General features: G+C 38.7%; 1 protein-coding gene across 1 annotated transcript in view; it reads left to right on the top strand.

Annotated features, from left to right (window-relative positions):
• Positions 1-16,128, top strand: part of PALS1 (protein associated with LIN7 1, MAGUK p55 family member) — a 197,850-nt gene extending 181,722 nt beyond the window's left edge. Inside the window, exon 14 of the mRNA XM_089681487.1 lies at positions 783-16,128. Within this exon, the coding sequence (XP_089537613.1) occupies positions 783-959 (177 nt within the window). The 3' untranslated portion in view covers positions 960-16,128. The remainder of the gene's footprint in view (positions 1-782) is intronic.
• The last annotated feature ends 3,526 nt before the right edge of the window (positions 16,129-19,654 follow it).

Genomic DNA, 19,654 nt, shown 5'->3' on the forward strand with positions numbered 1-19,654 from the left:
CCATACACTTGAAGGTGGGATCACTCTTTGTCACCCTGAAGGATCCCTGCTATGGTTACCAAGTGTCGATAGCCACCTAATTGGGTTCACCAAGTTATATGCAAAGCATATTTTATTAAGGGACTACAGACCCCATTTACTGTCATTGCTTATACTTCCAAAAGAGTGGATGTCTCCTGGGCCTTCAGCACCAGGCATCAATTTCTCAGGTATGCAAAACTGGTACCTGGTCCTCTGTGCATGTTTGCTAGGTGGATGTCATGGTTTTGAGCATAACATTTCACAGCTGGCTTCATGAATCATTCGTGCCATGACACCTGAGGGTTTCACTTTTAGCCAAATGTTCCTTTAAACTTTTTTTTTGTCCAACAATGAATGCTGGAAGAAAGTTGGATTCATCTTTACCTTCTGTGAAATCCTTCTGTTCAATAGTTCATCGGGGAACACATCCCTCACATTATTTTTGCACATTCGGTTTAATGAGAAAGTTGTCATGGTTAAAAATGTGTTTTTAGAAAGTTTGTATTGTTTTCCCTCACTTCTTGGCTTACTCAGTATCTTTAGGAGGTATAGCCTGTTTTGGAATTTGGTTGGTGTCCAACCACCTAGATGCATTTTAAACATATCCATTGGTCTTCTTTGGCCCCTCCGTGAACTACTAGAGAAAATAATTTTATGTTGCTTATAAAAATCCAGTTTATATGTTTTTGTATATAGTTTGCATTAAATGTTTCCACACCAGTATATAATTGTTGCTTATTGTTGCTTTTTGTCTCATGCAGCCAGAGGAACTAAGAGAAATAATTGAAAAAGCAAGAGAAATGGAGCAAATTAATGGGCATTACTTTGACACAGCAATTGTGAATACTGACCTAGACAAGGCTTATCAGGAATTACTTCGGATAATCAATAAATTGGACACAGAGCCTCAGTGGGTTCCATCTTCCTGGTTGCGATGAAAAAACAAAAAGATGTGTTCAAAAACGGCAGTCAAGGGAACTTGCAGCGCATGTTAAGAAGAGTAAATTTATTTTTATTCTAAAGGATGTGTTTTACTTAGGATTCAAAATGCGTTAAAGTGGACTCCAAGAACGTTGGCCAACCATAGGTTCAGACATCTACATATAAATAGCTGTGCTGCCAGCACCCAGAAACTGGTGTAAATTGGTCTGCAATTTGTGAACAGATCAGTTGTTGAAATGGAATATAATGCCTGTGTACATTCAGTGTTGAATAGGGCTTGGCTGCTGTGCGTTTATTGCATATATGATATGTACGTAACCAGTCACTGCCATGAAAGAATGGTTTTTATTGGAGCCCTCTAATCTCTTTGTATGATCCGAACATAAATTTCTACATGATAAACTATATCCAACTCAGACTAACAACGCTGGTAGTGTCTAACCAAAATAGGTTTCTGACCTTCAGGGGATTGGTTGGGCTGCTGGTTTGTAATACTGATCAAGAAACACAAGCACATATCCTGTCTGCTCTACTAGCTAATCCCATGTGGTTTGTGAATAATATAGTGTGGCATTATATTCACACTGATGATAAGAAAGAACACTTTAAAGAAGTCACTGGGATTTTCTTATAACTGGATGTACATAAAAAAATATAGATTGTGTTTTAGCAATGTGACTTAGAAATCTACATGGCAGATCACATGCTGGAGTGTACACATTCTGCCACTATTTTTAAAGAGCAAATCCTGTTTTTATTGATCTGTGACTTGAAAACATTCCATTTTATAGCAAAGCTTCATGCCAGCAGTAAATTTTGTTTTACAGATTGAAAAGAATGTAAACTTTTTTTTTTTTCTTGAAATAAACTTGGGTCACTCAGTTCCATGTGATGAACACTACAATAGATACCTTTCCAATCCAAATTTTGTCGTTTTGAGCCACCGGTATGTTTAAAAAGACAGTTGTCATCTCTAAAGGTCGGTGATGAAATTGCTCTGGCTTGGTGATAAATTTCAAGGAAACACATTCACTTTGTTTACTTTTACATAGTTTATTTATCTTAATATAAAAGAAAAACACATCTTTTATGCATAAAGAAAAAGTGTTTGTCCATAGCAACCAGTTACAATCTGTCCCTTTTGTAATGCATTTAGGAAGGTCAAGATTCTGGCTGGTGGTTTTAGTCAACAGCAACATAAATTATGACATAACTTACTTTAGTTTTTTCTAACCCATTTGATTCATATTAAAATACACCTTGCATGGGTTTATCATTTTATTTAGATAAATGTAACATCAACCGACAGAAGTAGGGTACATATTAAAGTGCATCGACGTGTGTCAAACGCTTGGCTGTTCATCTAGTGAAACTTCATGTAAACTAAGCACCTTTTGTTAGAATGGGCCAAAATCAATTCTTCTTAGACTATTTTCTTCAGAAATGTTGTCAAATGTTGAGGGCTGTAGTACAGATAGGTTAATTTGTAACGGTGCATCTGGAAAATACTGCATTATGGCCACAAGATTCAGCTGAAGACCATGGGAAGTACAGTTTATTTTTAGAACAGATGCAATGTGCTATAGAACAGTGGAGGGAATTGGCAAATAAATGTAACCAGTGCTAATTCCTTCCAGTGTTCTCGAGAATTGGTACATTATATCTCCTCTTACTGAATTGTATTTATTTTCTATAATCCTCAGATTTATCTAGTGGCCATAATGCAATATTTTTCAGATTCCATTACATTACAACTGTCCATAATATTTATCCACTTCACAACTGCCCTTCTCGCATGCAGTAGGCAAAGCTACGTACTCGTACATTGCTGCCCACTTCGGGGGTTTGGGCGTGTGCATATGTGCCCCAGGGCTGGTACTCGCTGTGATTGTACACAGCAGGAGCCTGTCAGCAAGTCCCAGCCAATTGATTTATGCCCAGGACATGCTGATTGGCTGTGTACAATCACAGCCCAGAGCTCTGTATTGACAATCAACACAGAGCTCTGTATTGACAATCAACACAGAGCTCTGTACAGAGAAGAACAATCTCTGTGTTTCTCATCCCTGCTTTGTGATCTATTAGTAAAATCAGCACACTTTACACATAGTTAGGCACACATTTAACCCCTTGATCACCTTAGATGTTAACCTCTTACCAGCCAGTTGGCCACCGCACTATTGCAGTCCCATTATAAATCGGTGATCAGCACCATTAGTAGTATAAAAATAAATAAAAATTCCAGTATATATATCATAGTTTGTAGGCGTTATAACTTTCACACAAATCAATCCCTTATTGGGATTTTTTGGGCTCAAAGACGTATGAAAATTAATTTTGGCTAAATTAATTTTTTCAAAATGTTTTATTTCTGCTTTATAGCAGAAAGTTGAAAAAATTGTGGGAGTTTTTTTTCTCTTTTTTTCGTTTTACATCTAAAAAAAATAGCCCAGTGGCAATTACCAGTTAAATGAGCTCAGTGCTAAATAGCAAAAAATGGCCTGGTCATGAACGGGGTAAAATCTTCCAGAGCTCAAGTGGTTAAAGAACATTTGACCAGAAAAGAAAATATCTTAACTTTTGATTTTGCTTAATCTCACAACAGGTGGTTAATTCACACAGAATGAATGTAAATGCAGTTTTGCGGGCTGTTAACATGAAATAAGCATTAACAGCACATTTTTACACCTAGTAAGTTTACCAAACTTCAAGCTCTTAAAGTTTATCTTAACCCAAACATAAGAATTTCATGTATTCAAGCTTATTGGTCCTTTGATGTGGTGGCTGCATTAATTTGCTTTTTCCATGTAATTTCACCTGGTAAGCCTATGAATAACTGACCTGTCTACATCAGGCTATGCTGTTTTTTTTTGTTTTTTCTCCACCGTGTCGTTGGTAGGAGTTATATTTGTCACACAGACTGGACTTTTAAACATATTTTACTCTATTTGTTGTCATGGCAAGGTGGATTGATGGGACATATAGTTTCTCAAGTGAGATAGTAATCGTTTGTTGTTGCTATTTAAGCTCACAGGAAGTAACAAGCTTACACCAAGCTTTTCTTGAAGACCAACTTGCAGAAAATGTTGATAGCCTAAAAGAGAGAGCTAATTCAGTCACCATATCTATAGGCTCATAAGCTACAATATTTACCTTTTTTGTTTTGGGGTTGATACACTTTGTAGTAAGCACACTGCACATTTCTGTGTTTTGTTTCCCTGTTGGGGGGGGCTGACGTGGCTTTACACGACTACGAGGACTATAATGCTGCATGCACCATTTAAATGGTGCTTTCCCTTGCACTCTGTTGCTTCCTCTGGTGTTCAACGTGCAGAGTGAATAATACAGGCACTGTATGTTTTTCGGCATCAATCTCTCGTGTGAATATAGCATTGGTGTGATTTAGCATAAGGAAATCTTATATGTATATGGAAATTTCAAAAAGGGTGCTGCTATGAGCTAGACAAAGATTTATTCATTGGTTGTAACGTTTCACTATACTATTGTATAGTTGTGCTCTGTTAAGTGAAGAGTGCAGCACGGAGAGATATGTTAGTCTCTAGTGCAGTGTCACCTGCTGCCTTTTTATAGCTTTCAGGGAATGCAACGGCAAGATCTCTACATCATATTTCTTTTTTGTGTTCCTGCCCAATGCTCTAGCTTTTCTTCAACCCATCATGCCTCCCCGAAAAACAGGGGTGTTCTTTTTCCTACTGATTCGTTTTCCAAAAATTGAATGTAAATTATACAGAGATGGGAGAGTAGCAGGCATGTAGATCTGGGAACTTCTGGGAAAGCATGTTGTGAATATGAGGATTCAATTCTCCACAGTGCCTACAGCTAAAGAAGTCAGTGAGGGCTTGATTTAACCCTTTAGCTTCCATAGATTTAAGCTTTATGTTGGCAGCAGCATAGGTTTATAAACACATATAGCAGCTAGAAGATTTTTTACACTTGTTCAGCCAACTGTCACCTTTCTGCTGGAAGTGATTTAAAGCCACCCGATTACTTCCACACACGCCGGAATCTTCTGACTCCTGGCTGAACCCCGCACACCCGAACTTGTCAGCTATAATATAGATTGTAGCAATAACATTTAAGTAAGTAGAAAGTATTTAAAAATCAAAATACATTAAATTAATAAATGGCAAAACAGTTTGGTTTTTTTTTTTAAGCCTCCAGAAGCTCTCACATACGAACAAAACATGCATGTCCATTGCGCCTATATACAGAGCTGATCGTATTGGGTATTGGAGCACATGTGGGAGTTAAGAGTAAACCATCATTCATGGTTAACTCTTAACTGATGACCTGTAAAGACGTTTTAAGAGTTGCCTATGGACAATTTTGAGTACTGTAGTTTGACACCATTTCACAGGTGAACATAAAGACTGGACATGTTTGGTAAGAATTTACTCAACACATCCTCCTATTTTATATTTTACCAATAAATATGGGAATATACATTGTGTTTGTGTGCACTAAAATTAAAAAATTTTTTCCTGAAATAGTACTGCACTAATATCACATGACAAAAATTATCACAGTTTTATTCTCCAAGGTTTCTTCTTTAATAAAATATATATTGTTTTGGGGGTTTTAACCAACCTTCAGGTCTGAAATGTGCATTTTAACATGAAAAAAAAAATTCAAAAACCGCTCTGGCAGCAAAAATGTGACAGCCGTTTCTTAGTCATACAGTATGGGACACAGGCACTTTGATCTTTACCATGAGTTATTTGCAGCTACCTTGAGTGGTTGGACACTAAAAAAGTGAGAGTTTTCAAGGAAAGCCCCCTATATAACTTCTCCTACTCTCATCTTGCCTACTCTTTTTTGCTAGTGCCCTTAGTTGATGGACCTCTTCTCTATACTGAGAGAAGGTTACATCTTTCTTATGGAGACCTTTTCTTTTTGAGTTTGCTGCCTTATCCTGTAAGGAACCCTTCTAAGTGTTGCACAAGGACAAGGTTGTCTTTCAGCCTAAAGCCTTCTTTTTCCCTATGATGTTCTCTTCCTCTTCCTTCCTGCTCAAAAGCATCCCAGGAAAATTTCTCATCACTGTCTCAATGTGGTAAACAATTGGAATCTATCTTTGTACTTCCGAAGGGTCTTCCCGTGTCTCATTCCACCATTGATGGGTGGATCAGACAAGATGGATTCAAGCTTATAGTTTTAAAGATAGTGGTCCTTCTTCCCTGTTAAATCACTCTCTGCCAGGTGTGTTAATAATTCATGGGCTTTTCTGTATCAGGCATCTCTTCTGTTTGCAAGACTACCCCCTGGGCTTCTGTTCACACATTTACGTTCTACCCCATAAGATGTTCAGGTCTCTTCTAATGCAGTTTCAGGCGTAAGGTGCTACAAGCTGCTCTTTTAGTCTATTAAACCTTTCTTAACCCTTTGTCAGGTGGGCCTGTTGACATCGTTTGCTGTGTTGCCCAACTCTCAGTTGGACTCCTGCTGTACAACTGATAAAGTACATTTTTGACTTACCAATTACCACTGTCTCTATTGCTTGTACACCAAGAAATTAATTTATTGGTAAGTCGGAAATACTTCTTTGCTGTCTGATAAGAATATGTAAGTATTTGAATGTCCTTATCCTGGCCACATGTTCATTTTAAGTCTACAACCCGGGATTTTACATTTCCTAGGGACCCAGTCTGAATTCCCGGATATTGCTGGCAGTGTTTGTGCTGGACTTTGCATACAAATCAATTCAATCTGAACTCCAGGCAAATCATTAAATGCACAGAGGAAATGCATATATTATAACTATTTACCTGCCAAAGGATTTGTATTTCTGTCCTCCTGACATTTTCACAGCCAGTTTGGAGACCTGATCTTTCTCTGCTGCAGTTGAAGGAAACCTGTGCAGAGAGACGCATGGAGCCTGCAAATGCTAGCTGCCTGGGTGCAATGCTGATTCTTTTGTGAAAATGAATATATACATTTTGACCATAGATGGCTTGCTAACTAGGTCACTAACATTTTAAGAGGGAAAGGCCGGCAATGGCAGTATGCAGGTTTCCTTCAGCACAAATCTTTTTGGGTCCATGCACACCAGGCTTAAAAAACGCTACTTCTACAGGAGATTTGTGTTTTGCATGTAGAAGCAGCTCAATGTTATATTTTGTTTCCATGCACTGCACATTAGGACATTTAGAGGCAGGAAAAACCCTTCTGGTCTGCATTTTGTAGAGCAGTTTTCTGGGAGAAAAAAATGTTAATACGCCAAGGGAACTGGTATTTTTCTAAGCCCAGTGTGAATGGATCCTTTAAGTAATTATTGGACAGTAACTGTCATTCTGCTCTCTCCTCTTGCCAGCATGTTCATTTTGGCACATGAATACTGCAGCACAACTGCATCTGCTCCTTTGTGCTGCTTCTTCTCCCAGTCTGAGCTATGCAGTAATAAGGGATTGCAAGAAACAAATATCAAATCAAACTTTGGTACTTGTCCTAATTTCTTTTCAAATTGCATGTGATTTTTTTTTTTAATTGAGACATACTGTATAAGCACTGTATGAATTTGTGTTTTTAATCTGCCTGGGGTTCAGCTTTAAAGTGTTTATTACCTCAAAACCTAATATTGATTATGTGTGGTCTGGTGTTATGTAAATGTTAAATGAAGCCGTTTCTGTCTTTATTTTTACACTCGGGGAAATACCAAGTAATCCTAGCAGTCTCTCTCTTTCCTAGTTTTATATTACCATACCGAGAACAGAAGCAGATGCATGTTGGTGTGGTCAGTTGTGCTGTGTGATCTGCTTGGAGGTACAGGACTCTGTGCCAGTGTGCAATATGCCCCTATCTCCCGTAGTCAGCTTGGGCACCATGCCCCCCACCCAGCCCTGTTGTGTTGTTTGACAGTGACCTCTGCTCAAATCTGCGATCAATAAACACAATAGACCTGTGCAGGGGAGAGTGGTGACCAAACTGACTAGGAGGAGGCACAGACACAACATCCTGTAACTCCAAGAAGGAAGGAAGAGCTTCTGTGTGTCGTGTGCCCCATTGATCATACATGACCCCCTGCTATGGGAAACAGAGATGGGAAATGGAGGCTGTGTGGTCGTGTGAATGTCACATACAGCATTACAAAAAAGGTATTCTTTAATAGTTAAATGCTTTGTTCTGTTTTAAAGTTGGCTAGGATGTTAGTGTGTTCACAAACACACTTTAGGAATTATCTTTATGGCTATAACACACAAGCAGAGCCAAATGCTACTTTGCTACTGGTGGAGAAACATGAACCCATAGGGTGATTTGACTTTCTGTCCTTTTATTAGGAACTGAAATATGAATTTTGGGTATATTTAGCCTTTTAGATAAGGCCACAAAGATTTCAGGGGATTAAAGTGAATGTGGATTGTAAATATGCACCATTCTTATGCTTCTGTAGTTTGATTTTTCTCAAAATATCTCCATATCATTTTATATTTATATATACTACATAATAAAGGATCACAAATCCAAAAACTGATTTTTAATCTTTAATAGTTAGTGGAGCATTAAACTACCCAGTATTTTGCTTTGGGGACTCCAGCAATGAGAATGATCCGCTTAAGTTTCCAAATCTGCAAACACTGGGGCCATTAAAAGGGGTCCCACTTTTCTTGTTAAGTTTGTAATTTTCTTTATTCTGAATAATACAACTTAGGGGTGTATGAACACAATTAAAATCCCCAAGTTAGGTAGGCGCAAAGCCAGACTGTATTTATACAATATAGTACAGATATAATTTCATTAGCTCTAGGAAGCCAGCAGGTGGCTTGATCCATCAGATTTCAGTTTTGGTTGGACTGATCTTTAGTACTTTGAATTTTTGGATATATTTTCTGTTTTCTTTCATTTAGGTGGTATCCCAGTAATAATGAATGTGATATTCTGATAACTACTGTGCCACTGATAGCCCAGCACTATGTGCTGCTTCAGTTCCATTATGCTACAATATTTTTTTTCTTGTCATAAAAAGGCTTATTCTGAAAACGTTCAAGGGACAATTTATCAGCCAGTAACTGCTTTTACAAGGCTTTTCCCCTCTCTCAGATATTTGAAAATTAATATTATCGATTTTTACTATTCTAAATGCGCATTTATCATTTGTGCATTGCCTTTTCCCTATTCAATTATCTGAACTTGAGCTTAAGTATTTGTGAAGTTTGGAAAAACATGTCACACCAGAACAGAAAACACTGGATATTATTGAGTTCTTATTGCATGTGAAATTGTGTTAAAGGCATTGACTTGTAAATTAATATTATTGTCTTCAGTATTAATCAAATGCAACATTATTTAATAGAATGTCTGACAAAGTTTGGATGTGAAAAGTCTCAGGCTTGACTGGATTTTTTAAAAGACAGTTGCATTTTTTTCTCATAAATTTTGAGAATAATTTTAAATTTACTAAAGGGTTTTTTTTGGAGAAAGTTAAGCTTACAGATAAACAAATTTGTCTATTATTTGTTAATATTGCACTAAAGGATACACTTTTTAACTATTTATTCTTTATAGGGTGCCTACATTACATTAGTGAATGCTTGTCCGATTTGGATATATATGGTTAGGGAGTCTCCTCGACTGCCGTAGAATCCTCCTGCCTAAGTCTTTTTTTTAGAAGAATAAATTGGCTGAGTTTGATTTTTTTTTTTTTCCCAGCCTAACGCTACTGTTTTCCCCCAGGAAAGGCTTGATCTGTCTGAACAGCAAGTATCGATGATGCAAGTGATTTTTCTACGGTGGTCTCTCATTAGAAAGATCAGTTAATGGCTACTTTGTGCTTGTCAGTAGGTAGCTTTAAAGTGTCAGTATAAACATAGTTGTTTTTTAAGATACTATCTTTATTTAGCTGTATATAGGAGTGTTTCCTTCTAAAATATTTAAACCGTAATATAAAAGAGCTCCACCCATCAATCACCAGCAATGTCTTCAAAAATTTTTTCTTTTTACTAATATACAAATTGATATTTTTTTTTTATTGTAAGTGGCTACTGGATTTCATAAGGTGACGAGCGACGTCATTTGTTACATCTCTCGCACATAGAGGTCAATATGAAAGCATATAGAGAAAGTGATTTAGAGGTAACACACCACAGTAGTTATAGATATCAGAAGCTATAGCAGCATGTGGTAAACAAGAAAGCTGTTTCTTTTATTAGGGGAAAATATTTCCATAAGATCTAAATTCCTTTTAAACTGTGTATGTCAGGACAAAAAGAAAACACACAGGACGTCTTCGCATTTTTTCCAAGTCCTAAGGACCCTGCAAGTACAGAAAATAACCTGTTGATCTACCAAAATGCAGTCTGTCCTAATTTGCTGTTGTGGGCTGACAAAACCTTTTCCGAACTAAAATTGGGAGAAATGGTATTAGCCCCACCCAGTTGTCTTTTGCAAAGCTACAGAATTCCTCCTAATCTCCAAAACAAAGGGATGAATTGTTTTGTATTCTAAGATAAGAACTGGGAGGGCTAAATAGAATCCTTGAGATAACAAAGGCATAGTAAACAGGACAGCTCTGAATTTCTGACAGGCTCAACAGGCTACTTTTTATGTACTTACTGAATATATATAATAAAATGCTTTCAATTGCATATGTAACTGACTAAAATGGAGAGAATAAGAGAATTTCATTGTTGGGGTTTACATACTTCAGTTCTTAAGAAAAAAGCAGCGAGGATTGGATATATAGACTACAGCAATGTTGAGGGAGTAGTCCTATTTTAGTGTAATCTAGGCAACCTACCTCATAATCTAAAGTATTTGAACTAGCTGCAATAATTATGAGTAACATAAAATATATCATCCACAGTAGGGCTTATTCTCACAAGATCTACTTTTTGCAACATTTTCCAGTGCAGGTAAAAGACATGGACATAAGAAAATATAAAGTTTGAACTAAGCCCCTTCTCAATATTGTAATGAGTTATGAATCAGGCCCTTTATTTACAGTAGCAGGAGTGGCTTCTGGTTTTCTGTTGATGTTGATAAACAGGATATTTTATAACTTGTCTAAACAATTGATTACAAGGCGCTTTACCTCAATGCATGATGGAGAACACCTTTCTAAGTGCATCTTGCAAGAACAAACCCAAAGGCGTCTTAAAAAAAAAAAAAAAAAAAAAAAATACCTGCTGCAATGTGTAATGATACCTTAATTTTTGGTTCAGTAAAATGAGAACAGTTTAAGATGTGAAAAGAGTTACCTGAATTTTTCTCTTGTATTTGATACCTAGTTCACAGAACTTCCACTGTTTAAATAAGAAAACCTGACAAACTTGGGTGCTAGTATCAAGTTTTCCATCTGCCAGGTGATACACAAGGGTCACTCAGGTCTGGTAAGGTTCTTGGAAAGTTACAAGGGCATACAGTGTGGTTTTCTTAAACATTTATCCCATAAGCTATTTATCACCAGGGTGGGTCCTTCAAAACAGGTGCTCAAAATACCAGCTGCTCTCTAAAAAGATAGCTAGTTGGTAACAGTGAGCTGCACTACATTATACTACCAATGCCTCCAGAAGAGGTACACTGTGGAATTGTATGAGAGACTGTTCTGCTCCAGGTGATCTTGTAAATGGTTTTGTGCCCCGATACATTTGATTAAACAAAGAAGGGAAAAGAAAAAAAAAACAAAAGACACCCACTTCACCAATTTAACAACAAAAAGATGTTTTTCTTTAAGTGGTTGGTGGTTATGTTATCATCTCTCCTAAGCCAGGTTTCCTCCTATGTATGTGAAAAACTATTTTTAGCAACTGAACCATGAGATTTTAGGAGGTTCCTTTGGTACAGTTAACTGGAAATTGGCTATTTTTTTCAATACAAATGTATGTAACCAAAGCCATCGATATTAAATAAATTCATCTTTTAAAGACAGATGTAGCAGTGTAGGGAGCTCCCAACATTTCAAAGAAACTTGCATGCTGATCCCTCTTGCTAAAAATGCTGATTCCCTGATTGTCATGTGGATTTAGAGACATCAGTTATTGTTTAGCCACTAAACCAAACAAGCAGGCAGATCTGGAACTCTTAACGTTATTTTATGTATACTTGATCCAGGTCAGTGATCCAGAAACAATTGAGATTAGAGATGATAGCTATTCCAGGCACATTTCGAAAGCGGTCAAAAATGGTAGCCCCCTTGTTTCCCTAGTTTTATATTCCTTTGTGTCTTCATTGCAAAAAACATTTATCCTAGCTTGATTCCTTTCATTAAAGCAGAAATAAATCCTATGCTTTGCGGTTGAAAAAGGTGCCATCTTAGCCTCCATTTAGATCTGCCGTTGCCATGGTGCAGCACACATGATCAGCTATGACATCATTCAAGGACATCTAGTGTTGTTGCCAAAATAAATACACTGGCAATTTTGACATTTATCAGCAAATGCATGCTCTGAATGCAACTTTTTTGGGAAACCTTTAAAGTGGATTTAGTTCTGCTTTAAATCTTTTTTTATTTTGGGTGAATGGTTACTGAGTCCCATCAGGCACAGGGAACTTACCAAAGTTGCATGTAATCCCCCTATCCTGACTTGGATCATATCCTAAAGCACCAGTGGTGTGTATTACCCATGGTTTAAAGGTGGGGTTGGGGTAGGCAAGGGTTTGTATCAGTGTGGAAGAAATTCAGATACCCATCACTATCCAGCCGAGCTTCTATCCCTAGGGAGATGTGCATTCAGTGATGATGATGAAAGAACACATGATTTGTTTTGGAGAATTACCCACGCTTATGGTTTACCTATTAGAAACTAAAATGCACTATTGGTTTCTCTATTATTCATCAGTCATCATCACGGGTGAATTTTCCTTTACCTATGAATGAAGCTCTAATTGGCATGCAAATTAAAACCATACTTTACCCAGTGTTACATCAGGCCCCTAATGTCTTTAAAATATCGACCTTCTACAGACATCCTGGAGTTGAACATTTTTAGTACATTTTATCACCACTTTTAAATTGGATATGTAAGATGTTATTGACAAATCTACACATGCATTTACACATGTACAGTGAACATGTTCTGTTCAGTAAATAGAGTAGAGTTCCAGTTAAAGCTTAACTAGTCTTAGAATGCTTTCTCCCCCTCCTAACACCTATACTAACTAATCTGTGTAAAAAAGTTGTATATACTTACCTATTTTCAGCCTGGTCAGGTCATGTGATCTAGTTTCCTTGCGTCATCTAGCAGTGGCTGCAGGAGAGAAGAGGGGCCGCCAATGATTGCACCATGGGAGCCTATGGGTGACATCATCACTCCTGGCTTTCACAGCCGTTGTCGGGTGCTCTTTCCATTCCCCTGCAGCCGCCCCTGGCAGACACAGTGGATCATGTGACTGGACCGGAGTGGGCTGAAAAATAGGTAAGTACGTACATCTTTTTTTTTTTACACAGGTTAGTATAGGTGTTAGGAGGGAGAATGAGCATTTTAAGACTACTTAGGCGGTAGCTGGAATTCTACTGTGTCACTACAAAGATAATGGGTGCTTAATATTGTACACTTTCTTTTGTTTTAAGTAACCCACAACAAAGTTTTATGTACCATCTAGTTATTATCCAACAGGATTACAGTACCTGATATCTGTGAAATATTGAATTAACAGCGGCCATGTGACCTTTTCATAATATAATGGTATGATAGTGACAGCAGTATCTTCTAGGGTGGTCATGATAAAAACATTTGTAAGAAATATTATTGTTCATTATACTTTTTTTTAGTGCAAGATGCATAAAAGGGGCAAACCGTTGTGAAACCCCTTTGTAGAAGTATACCGAAACACTTTCTGGTAATTTGCAAGCTGAAGCTTAGATTTATAAGATCTAAGACGTATGTCATGAGCACATTATTGTAGCCCGAAGACGGCACCACTTTAATGTGTGATCAATCATTTAGAAATGTACCACCCATGTAGACATGTAGAAAGCCTGAAGAGGAGATCTAAGGAGGGGTAAACTCCTCTGAACCATTCCCAAGTGTTTAATATCTTGCAGGAATTACCTCCTTCCTCACATCTTATTAAAAACGGTTATGAAGATTAATATGTAATTTAATTATAGCAAAGTGTTGAAACATCTTTTTTTCTTTTATGACACAGACATCTACTTTTGTGTGTTTTGGCTATACATTTTGAGTTGCCTGAATAGTTTTTTGATAATATGATACAAATTTAATTATTAATTAGGTTTCCTGAAGGAGTAGGTCATAGGGAAATTTCTGTATATTTTATTAATTGGGAATTTCATCCTATAATTTTGCTTTCAAACACTACTAAAGTGCCAAAACCATGACAGTGTAATGTTAAATGAAGTTGAAATGCTAGAATAATTCCAGACCCAATTTTGTATTGTTTTCTACTTTCTTTGAGAGAGGTGAAAGACAGTGCCCTGCCATCAGCCTTCAAGATAATTGTAAACGGTTGAAGTGGTTGGAATGCAGAAGTGGAAAGCATGGATGGAGACACTTGTATTAAAATTATGAAGTGGGTATCAGATATGTATAACATTTTGCGAGCTGCATGTCCTCCAGGTGTGCCAGCCCTCCTTTGCAAATGATTAATAAATATATATATATATATATATACTGTATATCAGGGGGCTAAATGGCATCTTTTGGCCTAGGGGACAAGTACATCCCAGAGGCCCATGGTGCAGCCACTCAGCTCTTCCTCTCTCCTGCCTCCTCCCACCCTCATCCCAGGCTAAGCTCTGCTCCTCTGCTTACCGGTCGGGTCAGGCTGGACACGGCCTGCTGCACTGACTCCGGGTTCCCCAACTTACTGGCTGGGGGGAGCCAGGGCAGGTTGGTGGGGCACGGAACCAGCCTTTACTCGGACATGGTGTACACCATCCATGCTTGGGGTGGCTGCGTTCTGTCCTCATCCCACACTCGGTAGGACACCAGCGCAGACTTTTTACTCCTCTTCACCAGGAAGCCTTTAGGCATGTCTGTGGTGGAGGCAGTGCAGCTTCTTTATGGAGCATACATAACACATTACATAAATGTGTAATAAGTGCTGCGCTGCCAATATGAACACACATCCATTATTGCCTAGGTAAACTAAAAATAAACGTATTAATACAACTAAATACATACCTTAGTTGTATTAATAAGTTTATTTTCAGCTTACTGTAAGCTTAAAGTGTATCTATAGCCATTTTTTTGTTTTGGATACAGTGGGGAAGGGTTAGAAAGCCTTTTGACTTGTTTGTCTTTCCTATAGGATTTGTCTTCCCTCTTTGTTCTAGTGACCATTGGACAGAAAGTGAGGGAAATCTTGCAATGGGGACACATTTTAGAAACAAGGTTTCAAGGGGGATTGGCTCTAACTTAAGAGATTTGCTCTCACTTCCTGTTCCTGTTGCCCAGATATGTGAAGGGAAATCTCCCCACATGCACACAAGGAGAGAAAAAAAACAACTGACAGGCGTTCTAACCATTCCCTACTCTATCCACAAATCTAACAAGGGATTTGGATGCACATTAACAGTACTGCTTGAGGTTCCTTTTGTTCTGTATGAAATCTACACTTGATTTATAAACTTAATTCCAAAATGTTTTCAACTTATCTAAACAATACTGATGTTTACAGAAAGTATCCCACTTGTAGGGTTTCCTATTTCACGTGTGCTCATTAGGTATGTACACTCCCTTCCCAATAATTGAAAAAATATCATATCTGTTTTATATGTAATTTTACAGTTTTCTAAATCTAAACTGGTATTTTGAATATACTTGAATGGCCAGAAGTGCCCCCTGAGCCTGTCAGAAGTGTTCCAGGGTTCACATAGCACTGGTTGAGAAACTATGATCTATATTACATGCAAAAAAAGTTGAATACATTGTAAAATGAGCATATTTTGATGCTAAGCACTGTGTGTGTGTTTTTTATTATTCTAAAACTGTATACAGCAAAGTTGCACCCCAGTTATAAATTTGTTGAAACAAAAAAAAATAATTTGTGACAGATTTGGAAATAGAAAATAACACATTGGTAATTTTATGGAAAACATAAAGCCTTAATATTTTGTTTTCCTTATATCTTCTTTTTATCAGTCATGTATCTGCACTATGTATGCGTGAGATGACACCATCTGCACAATTATGTAAAGTATGTAAGATTCTATTTTAGATTTCAAATAAAGTTACTGTTGTAAATCTGTATTTGTTTCAGTAGTTTCTACATTTTTCTTATGTGCAAACAATTCTGTTCAGCTTTTGCTTACAATATTGGGCTGATTCCCTAAACTTGAGAATCTTCAAACAAGAAATTGTGTGACTGTTCACTTTAACCACTTGCCCTCCTGAGGATTTACCCCCCTTCCTGACCAGGCCTCTTTTTGCTACTCGGCGCTGCACTAATTCTACTGATAATTGCGCGGTCATGCAATGCTGCACCCAAACGAAATTTACGTCCTTTTTTTCACACAAATAGAGCTTTCTTTCGGTGGTATTTGATCACCTGTGCACTTTTTATTTTTCATGCTATAAACAAAAAAAGACCGAAAACATTGAAGAAAAACAATATTTTTTACTTTCAGTTATAAAAAATATATAGTAAACTCAAAGTTAGTTATAAATTTAGGCCAAAATGTATTCTGCTATGTTTTTTTGGAAAAAAAAATCCCAATAAGTGTATATTGATTGCTTTGTGTGAAAGTTATAGCGTCTACAAACTATGGTATAGATCAGCAATGGGCAAACTACGGCCCGGCGGACCTTTTAATCCGGCCCGCGGAGCTAGGCTCCCGCAAGGCCAGTGGTCGGCAAGCCGCGGCTCTTTACAAATTTAGATGCGGCTCTCCTGTGTGCCGGGCGCCCGCTCCCCTCCCTCCTCTCCTCTCGGATGGCCGCCCCCCCTCTCGGATGGCCGCCCCCCTCCCTCCTCTCGGACGTCAGGACTCTGCAGCTGTCAGGATGTAGGCGGGGCAGCCAGGATGTAGGCGGGGCAGCGTGACAAACTCCTCTCACAGTCCTCCCTGAAGACCAGAACGGCGCGGGAATACGAGAGGAACGCGCGGACCAAAGGTAAGTGAATTGACACAGGGGGGGGACTTACTATATGGGGGACTTACTATATGGGGGATGAATTACTATAGGGGGGACTTACTATATGGGGAATGAATTACTATATGGGGGACTTACTATATGGGGAATTAATTACTATATGGAGGACTTACTATATGGGGAATGAATTACTATATGGGGGACTTACTATATGGGGAATGAATTACTATATGGAGGACTTACTATATGGGGAATGAATTACTATATGGAGGACTTACTATATGGGGGATGAATTACTATATGGGGAATTAATTACTATATGGAGGACTTACTATATGGGGAATGAATTACTATATGGGGGACTTACTATATGGGGAATGAATTACTATATGGAGGACTTACTATATGGGGAATGAATTACTATATGGGGGACTTACTATATGGGGAATGAATTACTATATGGAGGACTTACTATATGGGGAATGAATTACTATATGGAGGACTTACTATATGGGGAATGAATTACTATATGGAGGACTTACTATATGGGGGATGAATTACTATATGGGGGATGAATTAATATGGGGGATGAATTACTATGTGGGGGATGAATTACTATGTGGGGGATTAATTACTATGGGGGATGAATTACTATGGGGGACGAATTACTATATGGGGGACGAATTACTATATGGGGGACGAATTACTATATGGGGGACGAATTACTATATGGGGGATTAATTACTATGGGGGATTAATTACTATGCTTACTATGGGGGAATATTACTATACTTACTATGGATGACACATACACATCATTCATCTACTCTTGGTCCGGCCCCCGGGTCCAATATATGAACCCATTGCGGCCCTCAAGTCAAAAAGTTTGCCCACCCCTGGTATAGATACTGCAATTTACAAAAAATTTTTTCGCTATACAGCGCTGCATTAGTTTAACGAACAATTGTGCGGTCATGCAATACGGTACATAAATACAATTTATGTCCTTTTTTCACACAAATAGAGCTTTCTTTTGGTGGTATTTGATCACCTGTGTGCTTTTTATTTTTGGCGCTATAAACAGAAAAGGTTTGGAAGAAAAAAAATTTTTTGAAAAAATATTTTCTCATTTCGGTCATAAAAAATATCCAAAAAAACTAAAACTTCATCAAATTTAGGCCAAAATGTATTCTGCTACATGTTTTTGGTTAAAAAAAAAAATCCCAGTAAGTGTATATTTATTGCTTTGTGTGAAAGTTATAGCGTCTAAAAACTATGGTATAGATAATGGAATTTACATTACTTTCTGACTGCCCATCACATTTCTTGCTAAAATACCAGGATAGTACAAACACCCTCAAATGACCCCTTTTCGAAATGCAGGCACCCTGAGCGATCTGCTTTTTCCACAAGTTTCTGGAAAATGACAAAAACATTTTTTTTTTTACACAAAGATCATTTAAATGATTTATTTCTCGCACAAGCCATGGGTATATGTGGAATTACACCCCAAAATACATTCTGTTACTTCCACCGAGTATGGGGATACCACATGTGGCGGAACCATTCCGCCTGGGCTTCCTCGAGCGGAGCGATGCGTTTCAGCCAATGTTCCCCTTGTCCTGCAAGTCTTCCAGCGCCCAATCCAAAGGTGGAGTCATCGGTGTGCACACAAAACCGTTTGGAAGGGTCAGGGGCAGCCAAAACGGGAGCATGGATCAGATCATGTTTGAGCTTTTGGAAAGCCGTTTCACACTCTGGGGACCACACAACCTGTCGAGGCAGATTCTTCCGGGTCAGATCCGTTAGGGGTTTAGCAATGGCACTGTAGTTGGGTATGAATTTACGGTAGTACCCCGCAGTGCCTAGGAAGGCAAGGACCTGGGTCTTGGTTCAGGGAGTGGGCCAATTTGCTACCGCTTCACCTTTGCCGGTGCCGGTCGTTGCTTCCCACATCCTACCTGATGTCCTAGATATTGGACCTTGGACACCCCAACATGGCATTTGTCAGGTCGGATGGTCAGCCCTGCTTGCCCAATGCGATCAAGCACTTCGCTGAGGTGTCGGAGGTGATCCTCCCAACTATCACTGTAGATAGCTATATCGTCTAGATAGGCGCAGGATAAGTCCTGCAGTCCATCCAGCAGCTTATATACCATTCTCTGAAAGGTAGCCGAGGCATTCTTCATCCCAAACGGCCTGACCCTGGACTGGTACAAGCCGAACGAAGTGATGAATGCCGACTTTGGTACCGCGCCCGCATCCAGTGGAATCTGTCAGTACCCCTTGGAGAGATCGATAGTGGTAAGAAAATTACCTCTGGCCATCCGGTCCAGCAGCTCATCTATCCAGGGCATGGGGTAGGCATCGGTCACGGTCCGGTCATTGAGCCTGCGGTAGTCCACACAGAACCGGACGGTTCCGTCCTTCTTGGGTACCAGGACTACTGGGGAGGCCCAGGGAGTGTCAAAGGGTTCTATCACACCTAAATCTAACATTTCCTTAATCTCTCTTCTCATCCCTACTCTGATGGACTCGGGCACTCGTTAGACCGCCTGCTTCAGGGGGGCCTTACCCTGCATGTCTACCAAGTGGGCAGTTGTGGTGGTGTAACCGGGCAGAGACGAGCACAGCCCTCAGTGCTCTTGGAGCAGTTGGCGGGCCTGTTCCTGCGCCTTGGG

This window comes from Staurois parvus, unplaced genomic scaffold (genome assembly GCF_062004578.1).
Source record: "Staurois parvus isolate SC_StPar_1 unplaced genomic scaffold, SC_StPar_1.0 ptg000267l, whole genome shotgun sequence".
In the NCBI taxonomy this organism is placed as follows: Eukaryota; Metazoa; Chordata; class Amphibia; order Anura; family Ranidae; genus Staurois; species Staurois parvus.